Raw genomic sequence first — 21041 nt, 5'->3', positions numbered from 1 at the left:
CCCAATGTCCATACCTCCCCCTATAATGGGGTCCCAATGTCCGTACCCCCCCCTATAATGGGGTCCCAATGGCTGTACCCCTATAATGGGGTCCCAATGTCCGTACCCCTATAATGGGGTCCCAATGTCCGTACCCCCCCCTATAATGGGGTCCCAATGTCCGTACCCCTATAATGGGGTCCCAATGTCTGTACCTCCCCTATAATGGGGTCCCAATGTCTGTACCCCCCCTATAATGGGGTCCCAATGTCCGTACCCCTGTAATGGGGTCCCAATGTCCGTACCCCCCCCTGTAATGGGGTCCCAATGTCTGTACCCCCCCCTATAATGGGGTCCCAATGTCCGTACCCCCCCCTATAATGGGGTCCCAATGGCTGTACCCCTATAATGGGGTCCCAATGTCCGTACCCCCCCCCTATAATGGGGTCCCAATGTCCGTACCCCTATAATGGGGTCCCAATTTCCGTACCCCCCCCCTATAATGGGGTCCCAATGTCCGTACCCCCCCCTATAATGGGGTCCCAATGTCCGTACCCCCCCTATAATGGGGTCCCAATGTCCGTACCCCCCCCTATAATGGGGTCCCAATGTCCGTACCCCTGTAATGGGGTCCCAATGTCCGTACCCCCCCCTATAATGGGGTCCCAATGTCCGTACCCCTATAATGGGGTCCCAATGTCCGTACCCCTGTAATGGGGTCCCAATGTCCGTACCCCCCCCTATAATGGGGTCCCAATGTCCGTACCCCCCCTATAATGGGGTCCCAATGTCCGTACCCCCCCCCTATAATGGGGTCCCAATGTCCGTACCCCCCCCTATAATGGGGTCCCAATGTCCGTACCCCCCCTATAATGGGGTCCCAATGTCTGTACCCCTGTAATGGGGTCCCGTAATATCTGTACCCCCCCTATAATGGGGTCCCAATGTCCGTACCCCCCCTATAATGGGGTCCCAATGTCTGTACCCCTATAATGGGGTCCCAATGTCCGTACCCCTGTAATGGGGTCCCAATGTCCGTACCCCCCCCTATAATGGGGTCCCAATGTCTGTACCCCCCCCTATAATGGGGTCCCAATGTCTGTACCCTCCCCTATAATGGGGTCCCAATGTCCGTACCCCCCCTATAATGGGGTCCCAATGTCCGTACCCCCCCTATAATGGGGTCCCAATGTCCGTACCCCCCCATCCCAGCCTGGCCCCACCTTCTCCTGGTTGAAGGCGTCCATCCTCCTCATGGCGGTGTCCAGCGCCGTCACCATGTCCATGAAGGCGGCGTCCTGCTCACACAGCGGGTTGGACAGCAGGTCCGACGAGATCCTCACTGCGGCCTTGGACATGGCTGAGAGCGGGGGGGGAAACAGGGGGATAATGAGGGGCTGGGGGATGGAAACAGGGGGATAATGAGGGGCTGGGGGATGGAAACAGGGGGAGAATGAGGGGCTGGGGGGCACGGGGGGGCGGGAGGGGGGCAGACTTTGGGGTCTTGGGGGTCTTTTGCAACCTTGATGGCTCTATGGGTCCAATGGGGGTGGGAGGGGGCAGACTTGGGGGTCTTGGGGGTCTTTAGCCACCATGATGGTTCTATGGGTACAATGGGGCTGGGTGGGGGTCAGACCTGGGGCTATTGGGGGTCTTTTGCAACCCTGATGGTCCTATGGGTCCAATGGGGGTAGATGGGGTCAGACTTGGGGGTCTTTTGCAACCCAGTTGGTTCTATGGGTCCAATGGGGGTGGGAGGGGGCAGACTTGGGGGTCTTGGGGTCTTTTGCATCCTTGATGGTTCTATGGGTACAATGGGGGTGGGAGGGGGGCAGACATTTGGGGGTGGGTGGGGGTCACACATGAGGGTCTTGGGGGTCTTTTGCAACCCTGATGGTTCTATGGGCAAATTGGGGGTGGGTGGGGGTCAGACTTGGTGGTCTTGGGGGTCTTTTGCAACCCAGTTGGTTCTATGGGTCCAATGGGGATGGGAAGGGGGCAGACTTGGGGGTCTTGGGGGTCTTTTGCAACCCTGATGGTTCTATGGGTCCAATGGGGGTGGGTGGGGGTCAGACTTGGGGGTTTTAGATTAGATTCCTATAGGACACAGAGCTGTGCAGCCCTATATAGGTCCCTATAGGCACAGAGCTGTGCAGCCCTATATAGGTCCCTATAGGCACAGAGCTGTGCAGCCCTGCCATAGGTTCCTATAGGACACAGCCCTGCCATATATTCCTACGGGACCCTAAAGCTGTGCAGCCCTATATAGATTCCTATAGGACACAGAGCTGTGCAGCCCTGCCATAGATTGCTATGGGACCCTAAAGCTGTGCAGCCCTATATAGATCCCTATAGGACACAGCCCTGCCATAGATTCCTATGGGACACAGCCCTATATAGATTCCTATAGGACACAGCCCTATATAGATCCCTATAGGACACAGCCCTGCTATAGGTTCCTATAGGACACAGCCCTATATAGGTCCCTATAGGACACAGCCCTATATAGGTTCCTATAGGACACAGCCCTATATAGATCCCTATAGGACACAGCCCTATATAGATCCCTATAGGACACAGCCCTGCTATAGGTCCCTATAAGACACAGCCCTGCTATAGGTTCCTATAGGACACAGCCCTATATAGATCCCTATAGGACACAGCCCTGCTATAGGTTCCTATAGGACACAGCCCTATATAGATCCCTATAGGACACAGCCCTGCTATAGGTTCCTATAGGACACAGCCCTATATAGGTCCCTATAGGACACAGCCCTATATAGGTTCCTATAGGACACAGCCCTATATAGATCCCTATAGGACACAGCCCTATATAGATCCCTATAGGACACAGCCCTGCTATAGATCCCTACAGGACACAGCCCTGCCATAGGTTCCTATGGGACCCTATAGCTGTACAGCCCTGCCATAGGTTCCTATAGGACACAGCCCTGCCATAGATTCCTGTAGGACACAGAGCTGTGCAACCCTATATAGATCCCTATAGGACACAGCCCTATATAGATCCCTATAGGACACAGCCCTGCTATAGGTTCCTATAGGACACAGCCCTATATAGGTTCCTACATGACACAGCCCTATATAGATCCCTATAGGACACAGCCCTGCTATAGGTTCCTATAGGACACAGCCCTATATAGGTCCCTATAGGACACAGCCCTATATAGGTTCCTATAGGACACAGCCCTATATAGATCCCTATAGGACACAGCCCTATATAGGTCCCTATAGGACACAGCCCTGCTATAGGTTCCTATAGGACACAGCCCTATATAGATCCCTATAGGACACAGCCCTGCTATAGGTTCCTATAGGACACAGCCCTATATAGATCCCTATAGGACACAGCCCTGCTATAGGTTCCTATAGGACACAGCCCTATATAGATCCCTATAGGACACAGCCCTGCTATAGGTTCCTATAGGACACAGCCCTGCTATAGGTCCCTATAGGACACAGCCCTATATAGATCCCTATAGGACACAGCCCTATATAGATCCCTATAGGACACAGCCCTATATAGGTTCTGTGCTCTCACGTACCCAGATCCGCGTCGGTGCTTTTCTTCATGTCCTTCTGTAGTTTCTTGGTCTGCTCTTCCAACCTGAACAGATGGAGAAGGATTAAAGTCCCGATATTTTATGGCCATGAACTGTTTGACCCCCCAACCCCACTGTCCTCAGCCCCATCCCTTATATATGATCCCATATTCAATGGGCACAAATGGGATCACAGTGCTCCCATCCTATAGGGGCAATGCTCAGTGCTGAGCCCCACTGCGACCCTATGAGATATGGGGGGGTTTAGTGACCCCATAGGAACCCTCAGCCACCCCAAACTGCAGGTGGTGCTTATGGGGCAGAGCTCAATGGGGTGCCCCCATTGCTGACCCCATTACACCCAATACTCACTGCTGCAGCTTCCCATATTCCCTTTCAAAGTCTCTCTCCACCTGCAGAAAGAAGAGACACAGATCAGCCCCATAGCAGCCACTGCCCCATAGCAGCACAGGGACCCTATAGGTTGTAAGGGCAGCTCTGCCCCATAGCAGCACAGGGACCCTATAGGTTGTAAGGGCAGCCCTGCCCCATAGCAGCACAGGGACCCTATAGGTTGTAAGGGCAGCTCTGCCCCATAGCAGCACAGGGACCCTATAGGTTGTAAGGGCAGCCCTGCCCCATAGCAGCACAGGGACCCTATAGGTTGTAAGGGCAGCCCTGCCCCATAGCAGCACAGGGACCCTATAGGTTGTAAGGGCAGCCCTGCCCCATAGCAGCACAGGGACCCTATAGGTTGTAAGGGCAGCTCTGCCCCATAGCAGCATATGGACCCTATAGGTTGTAAGGACAGCCCTGCCCCATAGCAGCACAGGGACCCTATAGGTTGTAAGGGCAGCCCTGCCCCATAGCAGCACAGGGACCCTATAGGTTGTAAGGGCAGCTCTGCCCCATAGCAGCACAGGGACCCTATAAGTTGTAAGGGCAGCTCTGCCCCATAGCAGCACAGGGACCCTATAGGCTGTAAGGGCAGTTCTGCCCCATAGCAGTATAGGGACCCTACAGTATAGGGACATTGTTCTGCTATGGGGTTTGAGATGCTCAGAGCTTATAGGGCAATGCTGTGGGGTTAGGAGTGCTGGATACCCCATAACACCCCACAGTGCTATGGGGTTTGAGATGCTCAGAGCTTATAGGGCAATGCAATGGGGTTGGGAGCCGTGGATACCCCACAGTTATGGGGTTGAGACGCTCAGAGCTTATAGGGCAATGCTGTGGGGCTGGGCACACTCAGTGCTCACAGTCCCTTTGGCACAGCCCCATATGCTGCTGTCTGCAAACAGCTGCCGGCACCATCAGCTGATGGGGCTGATGGGGGCTCTATTGGGGGGCTCTATTTATAGGGCTGATGGGGGCTCTATTGGGGGGCTCTATTTATAGGGCTTATGGGGGCTCTATTGGGGGGCTCTATTTATAGGGCTGATGGGGGCTCTATTGGGGGGCTCTATTTATAGGGCTGGAAAAGACCCCCACCAACCCCAAGTCCAACCCCAACCTACCCCATAGAACCACAGGGGTCAAAAAAGACCACCAAGACCCCCACATCCAACCCCACCAAGAACCCTATATCCAACCCCAAGAGCCCCACATCCAACCCCAGTCCACCCCACAGAACCCCACATCCAACCCCAGCCCACCCCATAGAACCACAGGGGTCAATAAAGACCACCAAGAACCCCACATCCAACCCCAGGAGCCCCACATCCAACCTCAGGAGCCCCACATCCAACCCCAGCCCACCCCATAGAACCCCACAACCAACCCTAACCTACCCCATAGAGCCACGGGGGTCAATAAAGACCACCAAGACCCCCACAACCAACCCCAGCCCACCCCATAGAACCCCATAACCAACCCTAACCTACCCCATAGAGCCATGGGGGTCAATAAAGACCACCAAGACCCCCACATCCAACCCCACCCCACCGTGCCCATAACCAACCCCCCATGGCTCTGAACCCCTCCATCCCCTCCTACATCCCATCCCATGTCCCCATTCACCCCATAGAGGACACCCCGTCCCCTGTGCTGACCCCGCTCCCCCCCAGCTGCCCTGACTCGCTGCCACGTCCCAGCCGACAGCTGCCCCTATTTCCCTCCCACTCAGCTCTATTCCTGTCCAACCAATGGGGCCCGGCAGCACCCATGGGTGGGATGGTGGGGTTACATGTCCCATAGAGCACAGCCAGCACAGCAGCTCAACAGCACCAACACTGAGGGTTGAGGATGGATTAACTCATTAAGAGTTAATGACCATATCCCAAAGGGAAGCTCCCATTGCATCCCAAAGGGGAGCTCCCATTGCATCCTAAAGGGCTGGGAGGGTACAGAGGGGCCATGATCCCATTCCCCATCCCAATAGGTGAGAGGCAGCTACGTGTGGCTCTGAGCCCCATATGTGCAGCTCTGAGCCCCATATGTGCAGCTCTGAGCCCCATAGGGGCACAATTCAGCCCCTTCCCATCTCAGATCCCCTCAGCCCCTGCACAACCTGTAGGGGATGTGGATGAACATCACTTAGGGCAGCTCTGGTTCCTGTATAACCCCTTTGGGAGCAGCTCTGCCATAAGAAGCTTCACCTGCAGCTGGGCTTTGAGCAGGAAGCGTTGGGCACAACCAGGATCCGAACAGGGTTAAGTCCCATCAAGGAGCATTAATTCCCTGCAGCCCAACCAGCCGGCGCCAGCTGCTCGTGGCAGGGGAGAGGAGGATGGGGATTAAGCCGTCTGCAATAGGATTTGCTCAGGTTAAGGTGGAAACAAAGCAGAGGCCAATGGGGGTGTATGGGCTCACCCCATCTGACCGGGCTGTGCTCTGTGCTGGGGTTCCCTCCCCACAGGGCTCTGACACATTGCCCTGCTTCAAAGGCTGAGCAGCGAGTGGGCGCGTGGAGCTGGGACTAAAGCCCATCACGGCGCCTCCAACAGCGAAACCAGCACCAGAAATAACACACGGATCCAAAAAACACCGATAGGAAAACACCAAAAACAAGGGAAGGGGGAAATAAGGAGCTCGGGGGGAGCTCAGCCCCTTGGCACAGAGCTGGGTCCAAAGCACATGGAACAGCTCCATCCAATGCCCTGCCTACAGCTCCATCCAATGCCCCCTTCACTTTTAACCCCCCCTTTCCCTTTAACACCCCCCTTTAACCCCTCCAATGGCCAGAGCTTGGCAGCCAAGTGGCACCAGGCACAAGGATGGATGGGGACAGGCCTGGGAATGGAGCTCAGAGCTGCCCCATTGCGTGTGTGTGTGGGTCTGTGCATTGCATGGGATCAGAGCTGCCCCATTGCATGTGTGGGTCTGTGCATTGCATGGGATCAGAGCTGCCCCATTGCATGTGTGGGTCTGTGCGTTGCATGGGATCAGAGCTGCCCCATTGCATGTGTGGGTCTGTGCATTGCATGGGATCAGAGCTGCCCCATTGCATGTGTGGGTCTGTGTGTGTGTCTGCCATGGGTCTATGCATTGCATGGGACCTGCTGCATTGCCCCAGGGTGCTCAGAGCTGCCCCACTGCGTGTGTGGGGGGGTCTATGCATTGCATGGGGCCTGCAGGGACGCCATGCAGGGATGCCATGCAGGGATGCAACACAGGGATGTCATGCAGGGATGCCATGCAGGGATGTCATGCATGGATGTCGTGCAGGGAAGTCGTGCAGGGACGCAATGCAGGGATGCCATGCAGGGATGCCATGAAGGGATGCAATGCAGGGATGCAATGCAGGGACGCCATGCAGGGATGCAATGCAAGGACACAATGCAGGGATGCCATGCAGGGATGCCATGAAGGGATGCAATGCAGGGATGCAATGCAGGGATGCCATGCAGGGGTGCAATGCAAGGACACAATGCAGGGATGCCATGCAGGGACGCCATGCAGGGATGCAATGCAGGGATGCCATGCAGGAATGCAATGCAGGGATGCCATGCAGGGGTGCAATGCAGGGATGCCATGCAGGGATGCAATGCAGGGATGCCATGCAGGGACACCATGCAGGGATGCAATGCAGGGATGCAATGCAGGGGTGCCATGCAGGGATGCCATGCAGGGATGCAATGCAGGGGTGCAATGCAGGGATGCAATGCAGGGGTGCAATGGGCTCCTCTCCATCCATGCTGCACCCCCTGCATTCTGCAGTAGCACTTTGGAGCTGCTGCCAGGCTCCCATCATGGAGCATGGAGCTGGTGCTCAGGGTGTTTGCAGGGCAAGGAGCATCTGCAGCAGCAGGGGAAGCACCGCAGGCAGCTGCAAGCAGGGATGGAAGCACAGCAAAGACAAAATGCTGCTTTAATTTGCTCCTAAAGCAAACACTGCACGGCGCAAATGAATTCAGGGCCGAGCACTGAGCAGCTCCTGAGCCTTTCTTTGGAAACAGCGAGATGGAGCACTCCTCCTCCTCCATCTGCTCAGTGAGATGAACAAACAAGGCACCGCGAGCAAGGGAAGGAAGGAAGGAGGGAAAAGAAGGAAGGAAAAGGAAGGAAAAGGAAGGAAAAAAAGGAAGGAAAAGGAAGCAAGGCCACAGCGCTGCCTCCAAGCAGAGACATCCAGCCCTGTCCCATGCAGCAGCTGGGCCTGGAGCAGCGCCACATAGGGCTCCATTGCAGCAGGGATGCAGCAGTGCAGGGATGGATGGAGCAGTGCAGGGATGGATGGAGGAATGCAGGGATGCAGCAGTGCAGGGATGGATGCAGCAGTGCAGGGACGGAGCAGTGCAGGGATGGATGGAACAGTGCAGGGGTGGATGCAGCAGTGCAGGGATGGATGGAGGAATGCGGGGATGCAGCAGTGCAGGGATGCAGCAATGCGGGGACGCAGCAGTGCAGGGGTGGATGCAGCAGTGCAGGGGTGGAGTAGTGCAGGGACACAGCAGTGCAGGGACGCAGCAGTGCAGGGATGGATGCAGCAGTGCAGGGATGGATGGAGGAATGCAGGGGTGCAGCAGTGCAGAGATGCAGCAATGCAGGGATGCAGCAGTGCAGGGACACAGCAGTGCAGGGGTGGGTGCAGCAGTGCAGGGACACAGCAGTGCAGGGATGGATGCAGCAGTGCAGGGACGGAGCAGTGCAGGGATGGATGGAGGAATGCAGGGATGCAGCAGTGCAGAGATGCAGCAATGCAGGGATGCAGCAATGCGGGAACACAGCAGTGCAGGGGTGGAGTAGTGCAGGGACACAGCAGTGCAGGGACGCAGCAGTGCAGGGATGGATGCAGCAGTGCAGGGATGGATGCAGCAGTGCAGGGATGGATGCAGCAATGCAGGGATGCAGCAGTGCAGGGATGGATGCAGCAGTGCAGGGACGGAGCAGTGCAGGGATGGAGCAATGCAGGGATGGGTGCAGCAATGCAGGGCTGCAGGGCTGCAGGTCCCGCTCGCTCCCCGCCGCCTCCTCGCAAAGTGGGGCGAGCCAAAGCTCGGCCCTGACTCACAGCCACATGATGAGAAACTGCAGCTAAAAACAGGGAATTGCTTTTACTCACCGTCTTGGGGACGAGCTGTTTCTTGGGCTGCCCGATCTTGAACGGGATCCTGGGAAAGAGAGAAGGGAGGAAACAGGGAGTGTTTAAATGTATATGTATCTATAGGAATATATGGGAATATATATATGGGAATATATGGGAATATATATATATAGGAATATATGGGAATATATATATAGGAATATATGGGAATATATATATTGGAATATATGGGAATATATAGGAATATATGGGAATGTATATATTGGAATATATGGGAATATATCTATAGGAATATATGGGAATATATATATATATAGGAATATATGGGAATATATAAGAATATATATATAGGAATATATGGGAATATATAGGAATATATAGGAATATATAGGAATATATGTATAGGAATATATGGGAATATATCACAACCCAACATTCACAACCCAACCCATCCACAACCCAACATTCACAACCCAACTCCCAACCCATTCACGACCCAACATTCACGACCCAACTCATTCACAACCCAAATTCACAACCCAAATTCACAACCCAAATTCACAACCCAACCCATTCACAGGCCAACACACTCACAACCCAAATTCACAACACAACCCATTCACAACCCAAATTCACAATCCAATGTATTGATCACCCAACCCATTCACAACCCAATGTATCCACAACCCAACTCCCAACCCATTCACAACCCAAATTCACAACCCAATTCACAACCCAATGCACTCACAACCCAACGCATCCACAACAAAACCCATCCACAACCCAACCCATTCACAACCCAACCCATTCTCAACCCAGTTCACAACCCAATGCATCCACAACCCAACTCTCAACCCATTCACAACCCAATTCACAACACAACCTATCCACAACCCAACCCAATCACAACCCAAATTCACAACCCAACGTACTCACAACCCAACCCAATTCACAACCGAATACAGTCACAACCCAACGCATCCACATCCCAACATTCACAACCCAACCCATTCATGATTCAACCTATTGACAACCCAACCCATCCACAACCCAAATTCACAACCCAACCCATCCACAACCCAACTCCCAACCCATCCACAACCCAACCCATCCACAACCCAAATTCACAACCCAACCCATTCACAACCCAACGCAGTCACAACCCAACCCATTCTCAACCCAACTCTCAACCCATTCACAACCCAAATTCACAACCCAACCCATTCACAACCCAACCCATTCACAGCCCAACACACTCACAACCCAAATTCACAACCCAAATTCACAACACAACCCATTCACAACCCAAATTCACAACCCAATTCACAACCCAACGCACTCACAACCCAACGCATCCACAACAAAACCCATTCGCAACCCAACCCATTCACGACCCAACAACCCAACACATTCACAACCCAACATTCACAACCCAACCCATTCATGACCCAATTCACAACCCATTCCATTCACAACCACATCCATCCACAACCCAACTCATTCACAACCCAACGCATTGATCACCCAACCCATCCACAACCCAACCCATTCACGACCCAACTCACAACCCAATTCACAACCCAACGCATCCACATCCCAACATTCACAACCCAACCCATTCACAACCCAAAGCATCCACAACCCAACGCTGCCCCCCAACCTGAGCCCTCCCCCCTCCATCCAGTCCAGCTCCATCCCGGCTTCCAAACCAACTGTGTAATTAAGGTGCCCTGTAACGAAGCCGGGCGCCGACCTGAGTCAGCCGATAAGTGCAGCTTTGGGCCTGGCTTCCTGTTTATTGTCCTTCCTTTCAACCCGTGTCATTTTGGGCTGTTAACCCTTTCCAGGTATCATGAATCACCTCTCCTTTATAAACAAACCATCTCCTGGTGTGTAATTACGGCGCCGGGTCGGTGCCTTACAGGAAACGAGAGCCAAAAATGAGTGGAAAAAACAAGGATTCTTCTCAATGTTTTCCTATGTGGGGTCAAATATAAACCCAGGCCGGGTGCCCATCCTGCCCTATGTCTGTGCTATGGGATGTGACAGCACCGAGCTGGCTGGGAATGGAGCCACAGTGAGAAGCAAAGGGTGGCAATGGGGACAGAAAGACCCAGCTATGGCAAAAGGTGAATGGGGAAGGAGAGATGTGGGGCTGGAGACCCTCAAAGTGTGGGTCTGCACCAGAGGGAAAGCACAATTCAATGGCAATGAATGTGTTTAAGCAGTAAGAGAAGGAGCTCAGGCCCAATATGTGGGGAGGAGGAAGGCAGGGCTATAAGGAGGATGGGGCAGGGGGTTGGATTGACCATGGAGGGACCATGAGCCATTGGCTATTAAACACAGGGACCACGAGTAATAGACCAAGGCCCATTGACCATTGATGGCCCATTAGCCATTAGCCAGGGCAGGGGGTCCCTCCTTTATGCTGGGGGGGGGGGTCACAAACCCTCCCTGCTCTGCTCCAGCTCAAAATAAAGGCAGCAGAGCTCCATAAGCACAGCACAGTAAATGCCTCTATTAGCATCGTGATGCACTTGGCTCATTATCTGCCTGGATACAACCTGCAGCACATATAACCCTGCAACACATCTAACCCTGCAGCATCTAACCCTGCTCCATCTAACCCTGCTCCATATAACCCTGCTCCATCTAACCCTGCTCCATCTAACCCTGCTCCATCTAACCCTGCTCCATATAACCCTGCTCCATATAACCCTGCACCATCAAACCCTGTAGCACATCTAACCCTGCTCCATCTAACCCTGCTCCATATAACCCTGTAGCATATAACCCTGCACCATATAACCCTGCTCCATCTAACCCTGCTCCATCTAACCCTGCAGCATATAACCCTGCTCCATATAACCCTGCTCCATATAACCCTGCTCCATCTAACCCTGCTCCATATAACCCTGCTCCATCTAACCCTGCTCCATATAACCCTGCTCCATATAACCCTGTAGCACATCTAACCCTGCACAATTGCTGTTCTTGCTCCCTTTCTTTTTGCTCTCTCTGGTTTCTGCTGATCCAGGCAGCTCCGGGGCTGTTGTTTGGGGTGTGAAATCCTTTGAAATCATGTTCCTGAAGAGCGAGCTGAGTCAGCCCTGCACTGTGAGCTGCTGCCGTGGGGCTGCCGTGGGGTTGGGGGCTGACATGGGGTTGGGGGGCTGCTATGGGGCCAGGGGCTGCAATGGGGTTGGGGCTGCCATGGGGCCCAGGGGGCTAGCCATGGGGCTGGGGGTTGCCATGGGGTTTGGGGCTGCCATGGGACTGGGGGTGGCTGCCATGGGGCTGAGGGCTGCCCGGGGACTGCCCTGGGGCTGGGGGGCTGCCATGGGGCCCAAGGAGCTGCCATGGGTGAGTGAGGGGCTGCCACGAGGTTGTGGGGCTGCCATGACGTTGGGGGGGGCTGCCATGGGGCCTAGCCATGGGGCTGGGGGTTGCCATGAGGCTGGGGCTGACATGATGGGGTTGTGGGGCTGCCATGGGGCTGGGGGTGGCTGTCATGGGGAGCAGGGGGCTGCATTGGAGCTGGGGAGCTGCTATGAGGCTGAGGGTTACCATGGGGCAGGGAGGCTGCCATGGGGCTGGGGGTTACCATGGGGCTGGATCTATAGGATCCATCCTATGGGATCTACCCTATGGGATCCACCCTATGGATGGAGCCTGCAGGGGGGCTCTATGGCCACCATCCTACAGTGCATCCTATGGGATCCACCCTATGGGATCCACCCTATGGGATCCGCCCTATGGGATCCACCCTATGGGATCCGCCCTATGGGATCCATCCTATGGGATCCGCCCTATAGGATCCATCCTATGGGATCCACCCTATGGATGGAGCCTGCAGGTGGGTTCTATGGCCACCATCCCATGGTGCATCCTATGGGATTCACTCTATGGGATCTACCCTATGGGATCCCCCCTATGGGATCCACCCTATAGGATCCCCATTATGGGATTCACCTTATGGGATCCCCCCTATGGGATCCACCCAATGGGATCCATCCGATGGGATCCATCTGATGGGATGCCCCCTATGGGATCCACCCTATGGGACCCACCCTACAGGATCCCCATTATGGGATCCCCCCTATGGGATCTACCCTATGGGATCCTCCCTATGGGATCCACCCAATGGGATCCATCCTATGGGATCCCCCCTATGGGACCCACCCTATGGGATCCATCCTAAGGGATCCATCCTATGGGATCCACCCTACGGATGGAGCCTGCAGGTGGGCTCTATGGCCACCAACCACAGTGCATCCTATGGGATCCCCCCTATGGGATCTACCCTATGGGATCCACCCTATAGGATCCCCATTATGGGATCCCCCCTATGGGATCCACCCAATGGGATCCATCCTATGGGATCCCCCCTATGGGATCTACCCTATGGGATCCCCCCTATTGGGATCCCCCCTATGGGATCTACCCTATGGGATCCGTCCTATGGGATCTACCCTATGGATGGAGCCTGCAGGTGGGCTCTATGGCCACCAACCACAGTGCATCCTATGGGATCCCCCCTATTGGGATTCACCCTATGGGATCTACCCTATGGGATCCTACCTATGGGACCCACCCTATGGGATCCATCCTATGGGATCCCCCCCTATGGGATCCACCCTATAGGACCGCCATTATGGGATTCACCCTATGGGACCCACCCTATAGGATCCCCATTATGGGATTCACCCTATGGGATTCACCTTATGGGATCTACCCTATGGGACCCACCCTATGGGATCCATCCTATGGGATCCACCGTACGGGATCCATCCTATGGGATCCCCCCTATTGGGTCCCCCCTATGGGATCTACCCTATGGGATCAAGCAAACCCAACCCCATGGCACTGAGCACATCCAGCCCCATGGCAGAAGCTGCTTCTCCCACCCATCCCAAACTGAGCATGGAAACAAATCTATACCGATGTTTTACTCACCCATCAGAAGCCAATTACTCACGCCAGGCGCGTGGGTGAGCTGGATCCTGCACAGGCTGTTTTAGGCCCTGACTATGCTACAAAAATACCCATTTTAAGCACGCTCGTGAAACGTGGTTGTGGCTCAGCTCTGCTTTTTCAACGCCGCTTTTTTGCCACCTGCACAAAGAAATAATGATGGAGAAATCCCCATCGAGGAGCTGCCGCTCTGCAGCCCTTCGGTTCGTCCTGTTGTGAAGGATGGAGAACAACACTGAGATCAATGGGTCCAACCAGCAGCACCAACACCTGGAATCACATCCAGCCTCTGGTTTTGATGGGAGACGGGGAGAATGGGAGCGTTGGATAGACTATAGAGGGACTATGAGCCATTGGCTATTGACCATGGAGGGACCATGAGCCATAGACCAAGGCCCCTTGACCATTGAGAGACCATGAGCCATTGATCATGGAAAAACTATGGGCCACTGACCAAGGCCTGTTGGCCATGGAAGAGCCATGAGCCATTGACTATTGACCATGGAGGGACCATGAACCACAGACCAAGGCCCATTGACCATTGAGGGACCATGAGCCATTGACCAAGGCCTGTTGGCCAAGGAAGAACTATGAGCCATTGACTATTGACCATGGAGGGACCACAAGCCATTGACCAAGACCCATTGACCATTGAGGGACCATGAGCCATTGAGGGACCATGAGCCATTGACCAAGGTCCATTGACCATTGAGAGACAAAGAGCCATTGATCATGGAAGGACCAAAAGCCACCGATCAAGGACTGTTGGCCATGGAAGAGCCATGAACCATTGACTATTTACCATGGAGGGACCATGAACCACAGACCAAAGCCCATTGACCATGGAAGGACCATCAGCCATAGACCAAGGCCCATTGACCATGGAAGGACCATCAGCCATAGACCAAAGCCCATTGACCATGGAAGGACCATGAGCCATTGACCAAGGCCTGTTGGCCATGGAAGAACCATGAACCATTGACTATTGATCATGGAGGGACCACAAGCCATTGGCTATTGACCACAGGGGGACCACGATCCACAGACCAAAGCCCATTGACCATTGAGGGACCACGAGCCACTGACCAAGGCCCGTTGACCATTGAGAGACCATAAGCCATTGACCAAGGTACATTGACCATTGAGAGACCATGAGCCATAGACCAAGGCCCATTAGCCACTGAGGGACCATGAGCCATTGACCAATGCCATAGAGGCCATGCCATGGCCATGGCGGGACCGCAAGCCACTGACCAAGGCCCACTGACCATGGAAGAACCATAAGTCACTGACTATTATCCATAGGGGAACCACAAGCCACAGACCAAGACCCACTGACCAATGAGGGACCGTGAGCCATTGATCATGGAAGGACCAAAAGCCATTGACCAAGGCCTGTTGGCCAAGGAAGAACCATGAGCCATTGACTATTGACCATGGAGGGATCACAAGCCATAGACCAAGACCCATTGACCATTGAGGGACCATGAGCCATTGATTATGGAAGGACCACAAGACACTGACCAAGGCCTACTGACCACTGAGGGACCATGAGCTATTGACCAAGGTCCATTGACTATGGAAGGCCCATGAGCCATTGATCATATAGGAACCACGAGTCAATGACCATGGAATGACCACAACCCACTGCCCCACTGACCACGGTGGGGCCATAAACCATTGAACACTGACTATGGAGGACCCAAGGTTTGGGCTCCAGACCCCCAACCCGTTGTCCTCCCCAGGACAGTCGACTCAACTCCATCCCAAACTATATGGGATAACAAGGACGGGTTCCAATCAAAGACTGAGAACGAAGCCCTTTGTGCCCATACAGCCCCACTCAGAGCCCCCCACCCCACAGCCATAGGGCTGAGCCCCCTCAGGGTTCCCCCATCAATAACACAGTGAGCAGACACGTGCTTCGTGCTGCCCCACCATCACTTTGCTTTGCACGTTGCTTCTTTCTCCCAGCAAACAGCAGCTGTTGCAGCGGTGCCGATCCGAACCCATCCCCAGGAGCCAAAGGAGGAGGAATTAGGGACTCTATTGATGAGCTGATTTGGTCTTAATTGCTTCCAAGAGCCTTCAAGAGCCCTTCAGGCTGCCATGAATGAGGAGCTGGCTGGGATGGGAAGCTCAGCACGCTCAGCTCCATCCATGGGGAGCTGCTCCATCCATGGGGAGCTGCATGGGGCACCATATGGGGCTGACACGGCTCTGAGGGCACCAAGAGCAGCTGCCTGAGCCCCATAATCCAAAGGAACCACGGAGCTTTAGGAAACCTCAACCTGCCTCTAAAAGAGGCTGAACCCTAAGAGAGCACAGCCCATAAATGCAGCCCTGCTGAGCTGCACGGGGCTTTAATCCACCTGCAGGTTGTAATGCCTCCTGTATGTGCAATGGGAAGGATGCTGAGGATGCAACGTGTTGGGTTCTGCCCTATTTGAACAGGAGGGAAAGCAAAGGATGAAGAAGAACAACACCAGGACCAGACAGGAGCCACGAGTCAGAGGAGATCCCATATCACATCACAGCGAGGGTGAACCAAGGACGCACATCCAGCCCTATAACTGACCCCAAAGGCAATGGGACGCCCCTCAATGGGGTGATGCAGACACAGAGAGCAAACAGACCCTGCACCCATTGGGTAACAGAGCTCACCCCCTGCATGGAGCACCCACGCTGGGTGCATCCCCCTCTGACGTCCGCAGCACGACGGGGCATCGCATCCGCTGCGTCACCCAACCCCAAAGCTCAGCCCCACATCAATGGGGCCATTCATCTGAATGAAGCAGGCTGAGGGCCAAGCATTGAGGCTGCACTGAGGCTGATTGTGTCGCTCACACTCAGCTGCAGCCATGCAGTGTCTCCATGCTGACGCATGAGCTGCAACGCGCTCAATGACTGACGTGAGGTTTGGAGCTGGACCATGATCAGCCACAAACCTTCACACAGCAGCGTCTTATTGCTCTGCTGCAAAAGCAAAAGGGATCTTGCAGCATGGGGCATGTGCATTGCAAGTCGGCCAGCATGCGGCTCCATGCTGCATCACCAATGCAGCTCCATGCATCAGCATCACCGTGCAGCAGCATCAAGGCAGCTCCGTGCTGCAGCACCAAGGCAGCTCCATGCATCAGCATCACCATGCAGCAGCATCAAGGCAGTTCCATGCAGCAGCACCAATGCAGCTCCATGCTGCACCAATGCAGCTCCATGCCACAGCATCAAGGCAGCCCCATGCTGCAGCATCACCATGCATCAGCACCAAGGCGGCTCCATGCAGCATCAAGGCAGCTCCATGCATCAGCATCACCATGCATGAGTATCGATGCAGCTCCATGCAGCAGCATCAAGGCAGCTCCATGCATCAGCATCACCATGCGTCAGCATCAAAGCAGCTCCATGCATCAGCATCAATGCAGCTCCATGCATCAGCATCAAAGCAGCTCCATGCATCAGCACCAAGGCAGCTCAATGCATCAGCATCACCATGCATGAGTATCAATGCAGCTCCATGCAGCAGCATCAAGGTAGCTCCACGCTGCAGCACCAATGCAGCTCCATGCATCAGCACCAAGGCAGCTCTGTGCAGCAGCAACAAGGCAGCTCCAATGCAGCATCACCACGCGTCAGCACCAAGGCAGCTCCAATGCTGCTGCAGCACCAATGCAGCCCCAAGACGACTCCACGGTGCAGCACCAATGCAGCTCCTGGCCTTATTGCAATGGAGCAGCCCCATATGGTGCTGTGTGGCTGTAGGGTCTCACAGGAGGATGTGGGGCCTCCACACACCCCATACGGTACCGACCTGCCAACCCTATATAGATATACAGCCACCAACCCCATATGGTCAGTACCTGCCCACCCTACAAGGCCTGCCCCACACATTGTGGGGCCCAGAGCTGCCCACCCCACACACTGTGGGCCCTACAAAGCCTATAGTCCACCCCATATGGTCCATAAGTGCCTACTAAATATATAGACCCCATAAGGCCTATCTGCCCACCCCACACCCACCCCATACATCACTGTAAGGCCTATGTGCCCACCCCATACATCACACAGCTGCTGACCCCATAAGATCTACCCCCACCCACCCCATACATCACAAACCCACCCCACAGCAGTACAGCCCCCATAAGGGCCTCAGACCCTATAAGGGTCGGTGTTCAGACCTCATAAGGGTTATAGTGTTCAGACCCCATAAGGGTCAGTGTTCAGATCCCATTAGGGTTGGTGCTCAGACCCTATAAGGGTCAGTGCTCACACTGCATAAGGGTCAGTGTCCAGACCCCATAAGGGTTATAGTGCTCAGACCCCATAAGGGTCAGTGCTCAGACCCCATAGGGGTTAATGTCCAGACCCCACAAGAGTCAGTGTTCATACCCCAAAAGGGTTAATGTTCACACCCCATAAGGGTCAGTGCTCACACCCCATAAGGGTTATAGTGCTCAGACCCCATTAGGGTCAGTGTCCAGACCCCATAAGGGTTATAGTGCTCAGACCCCATAAGGGTCAGTGTCAGTGTCCGGACCCCACAGGGGTTAGTGCTCAGACCCCATAAGGGTTATAGTGTCCAGACCCCATAAGGGTTAATGTCCAGACCCCATTAGGGTCAGTGTCCAGACCCCATAAGGGTTATAGTGCTCAGATCCCATAAGGGTTATAGTGTCCAGACCCCATAAGGGTCAGTGTTCAGGAACCGCCCCTGGAGCCCCTCCGGGTTCATCCCGGCCCACAGCCCCGGTTCAGTCCCGGTTCGTCCCCGGTTCGGTCCCGGTTCGTTCCCGGTTCATCCCCGGTTCGGTCCCGGTTCGTTCCCGGTTCTGTCCCGGTTCTGTCCCGGTTCGTTCCCGGTTCGATCCCGGTTCGTTCCCGGTTCGGTCCCGGTTCGTTCCCGGTTCGGTCCCGGTTCGTTCCCGGTTCGTTCCCGGTTCGGTCCCGTTTCTCCCCCCCCCACTCACCAGCTCATGGTTCCCCCGGCCCAGCTCCGATCCCGGAAGTGCTGCCGCCAATCGCCGCCTCTTCCGGCCCCTTGGTGACGTCACGGAGCGAGGGGTGTTAACCCTTGGTGTGCCGGGATGGAGTGAGGCCGGGTGACGTCATGGATCCCATATCCCATATCCTACATCCCATATCCCATATCCCACATCCCATATCCCATATCCCATATCCCACATCCCACATCCCATATCCCACATCCCATATCCCACATCCCATATCCCATATCCCACATCCCATATCCCATATCCCACATCCCACATCCCATATCCCACATCCCACATCCCATACCCCATATCCTACATCCCATATCCCACATCCCATATCCCATATCCCATATCCCCATCCCATATCCCCATCCCATATCCCATATCCCATATCCCCATCCCATATCCCACATCCCATATCCTATATCCCCCATCCCATATCCCACATCCCATATCCCATATCCCACATCCCATATCCCATATCCCCATCCCATATCCCACATCCCATATCCCATATCCCACATCCCACATCCCATATCCCATATCCCACATCCCATATCCCCATCCCATATCCCACATCCCATATCCCATATCCCACATCCCACATCCCATATCCCATATCCCACATCCCATATCCCACATCCCATATCCCATATCCCACATCCCACATCCCATATCTCATATCCCACATCCCATATCCCACATCCCACATCCCACATCCCACATCCCATATCCCACATCCCACATCCCACATCCCACATCCCATATCCCATATCCCACATCCCATATTCCATATCCCATATCCCATATCCCATATCCTATATCCCATATCCCACATCCCATATCCCATATCCCATATCCCATATCCCACATCCCACATCCCATATCCCATATCCCATATCCCATATCCCACATCCCATATCCCATATCCCACATCCCATATCCCATATCCCACATCCCATATCCCACATCCCATATCCTATATCCCATACCCCATATCCCATATCCCACATCCCATATCCCATATTCTATATCCCATATCCTATATCCCATATCCCATATCCCATATCCCACATCCCATATCCCATATCCCACATCCCATATCCCATATCCCATATCCCATATCCCACATCCCATATCCTATATCCCATACCCCATATCCCACATCCCATATCCCATATTCTATATCCCATATCCTATATCCCATATCCCATATCCCATATCCCACATCCCACATCCCATATCCCACATCCCATATCCCACATCCCATATCCCATATCCCACATCCCACATCCCACATCCCATATTCCATATCCCATATCCTATATCTCATATCCCACATCCCATATCCCATATCCCATATCCCATATCTCATATCCCACATCCCATATCCCATATCCCACATCCCACATCCCACATCCCATATTCCATATCCCATATCCCATATCCCATATCCCATATCCCACATCCCACATCCCACATCCCATATCCCATATCCCATATCCCATATCCCACATGTTGGGTTCCCCATAGGGACGGAGTATTGGGGTTCCCCATAGGGATGGAGTTTTGGGTCCCCCATAGGGATGGAGTTTTGGGTTCCCCATAGGGACAGAGCGTTGGCTTTGGGGCTAAACAACATGAAATTGGGCGATGGCTGGTCGTGGGTTATTAGCGGTGCCAGGGCTGGGTTCATTAATTAGCAGCAGGTAAACAGAGCGTTAATTAACGTCGCAGCTGATGCTGCTAAATTGAGAAGGTGTTACACACACCGGTGAGGACACGGGATTAGGGCTGAGGGATCGAGGGAGGTGAGCGCCGGATTGTGCCCACGGGTATGGGGAGAGGGGACGTGGGATGGGGGGAGAGGGATATGGGGTGGGGGGAGGAAGATATGGGGCATAGAGGGTCGTTGGGTCATTGGGTTGGAAGGGAATTGATGGGGATATCGGGTCCAAATGCCTTGTGGGGGATGGGGATGGGGAAGGGGGATGGCATTGTGGATGGGGTGGTAATGGGGTGGTGGCCCTGCTGTAGGGTGATGGCCCTATG

At 54.2% G+C, this 21041-nt stretch overlaps 1 protein-coding gene across 2 annotated transcripts in view; it reads right to left on the bottom strand.

The window, feature by feature from the left end:
* The window catches only part of BIN3 (bridging integrator 3), a 28577-nt gene extending 9551 nt beyond the window's left edge, over nucleotides 1–19026 (bottom strand). Inside the window, exons 1-5 of one of the 2 annotated variants that reach the window (XM_085510471.1) lie at nucleotides 18966–19026; nucleotides 9043–9091; nucleotides 3912–3952; nucleotides 3543–3604; nucleotides 1203–1339 (exon numbers count right to left, since the gene is read on the bottom strand). In XM_085510471.1, the coding sequence (XP_085366597.1) occupies nucleotides 1203–1339; nucleotides 3543–3604; nucleotides 3912–3952; nucleotides 9043–9091; nucleotides 18966–18973 (297 nt within the window). In that variant the 5' untranslated portion in view covers nucleotides 18974–19026. Of the gene's footprint in view, nucleotides 1–1202; nucleotides 1340–3542; nucleotides 3605–3911; nucleotides 3953–9042; nucleotides 9092–18965 lie in introns of those variants that run through there. The other variant, XM_085510472.1, reaches the window with a different exon arrangement.
* Between the last annotated feature and the right edge of the window lie 2015 nt (nucleotides 19027–21041).

Source organism: Coturnix japonica, chromosome 10, assembly GCF_054131305.1.
Source record: "Coturnix japonica strain WE chromosome 10, WE-NBRP24, whole genome shotgun sequence".
Taxonomy (NCBI): domain Eukaryota; kingdom Metazoa; phylum Chordata; class Aves; order Galliformes; family Phasianidae; genus Coturnix; species Coturnix japonica.
The sequence above is the reverse complement of the archived record's forward strand: the minus strand, read 5'-3'. Positions and strand labels throughout refer to the sequence as shown.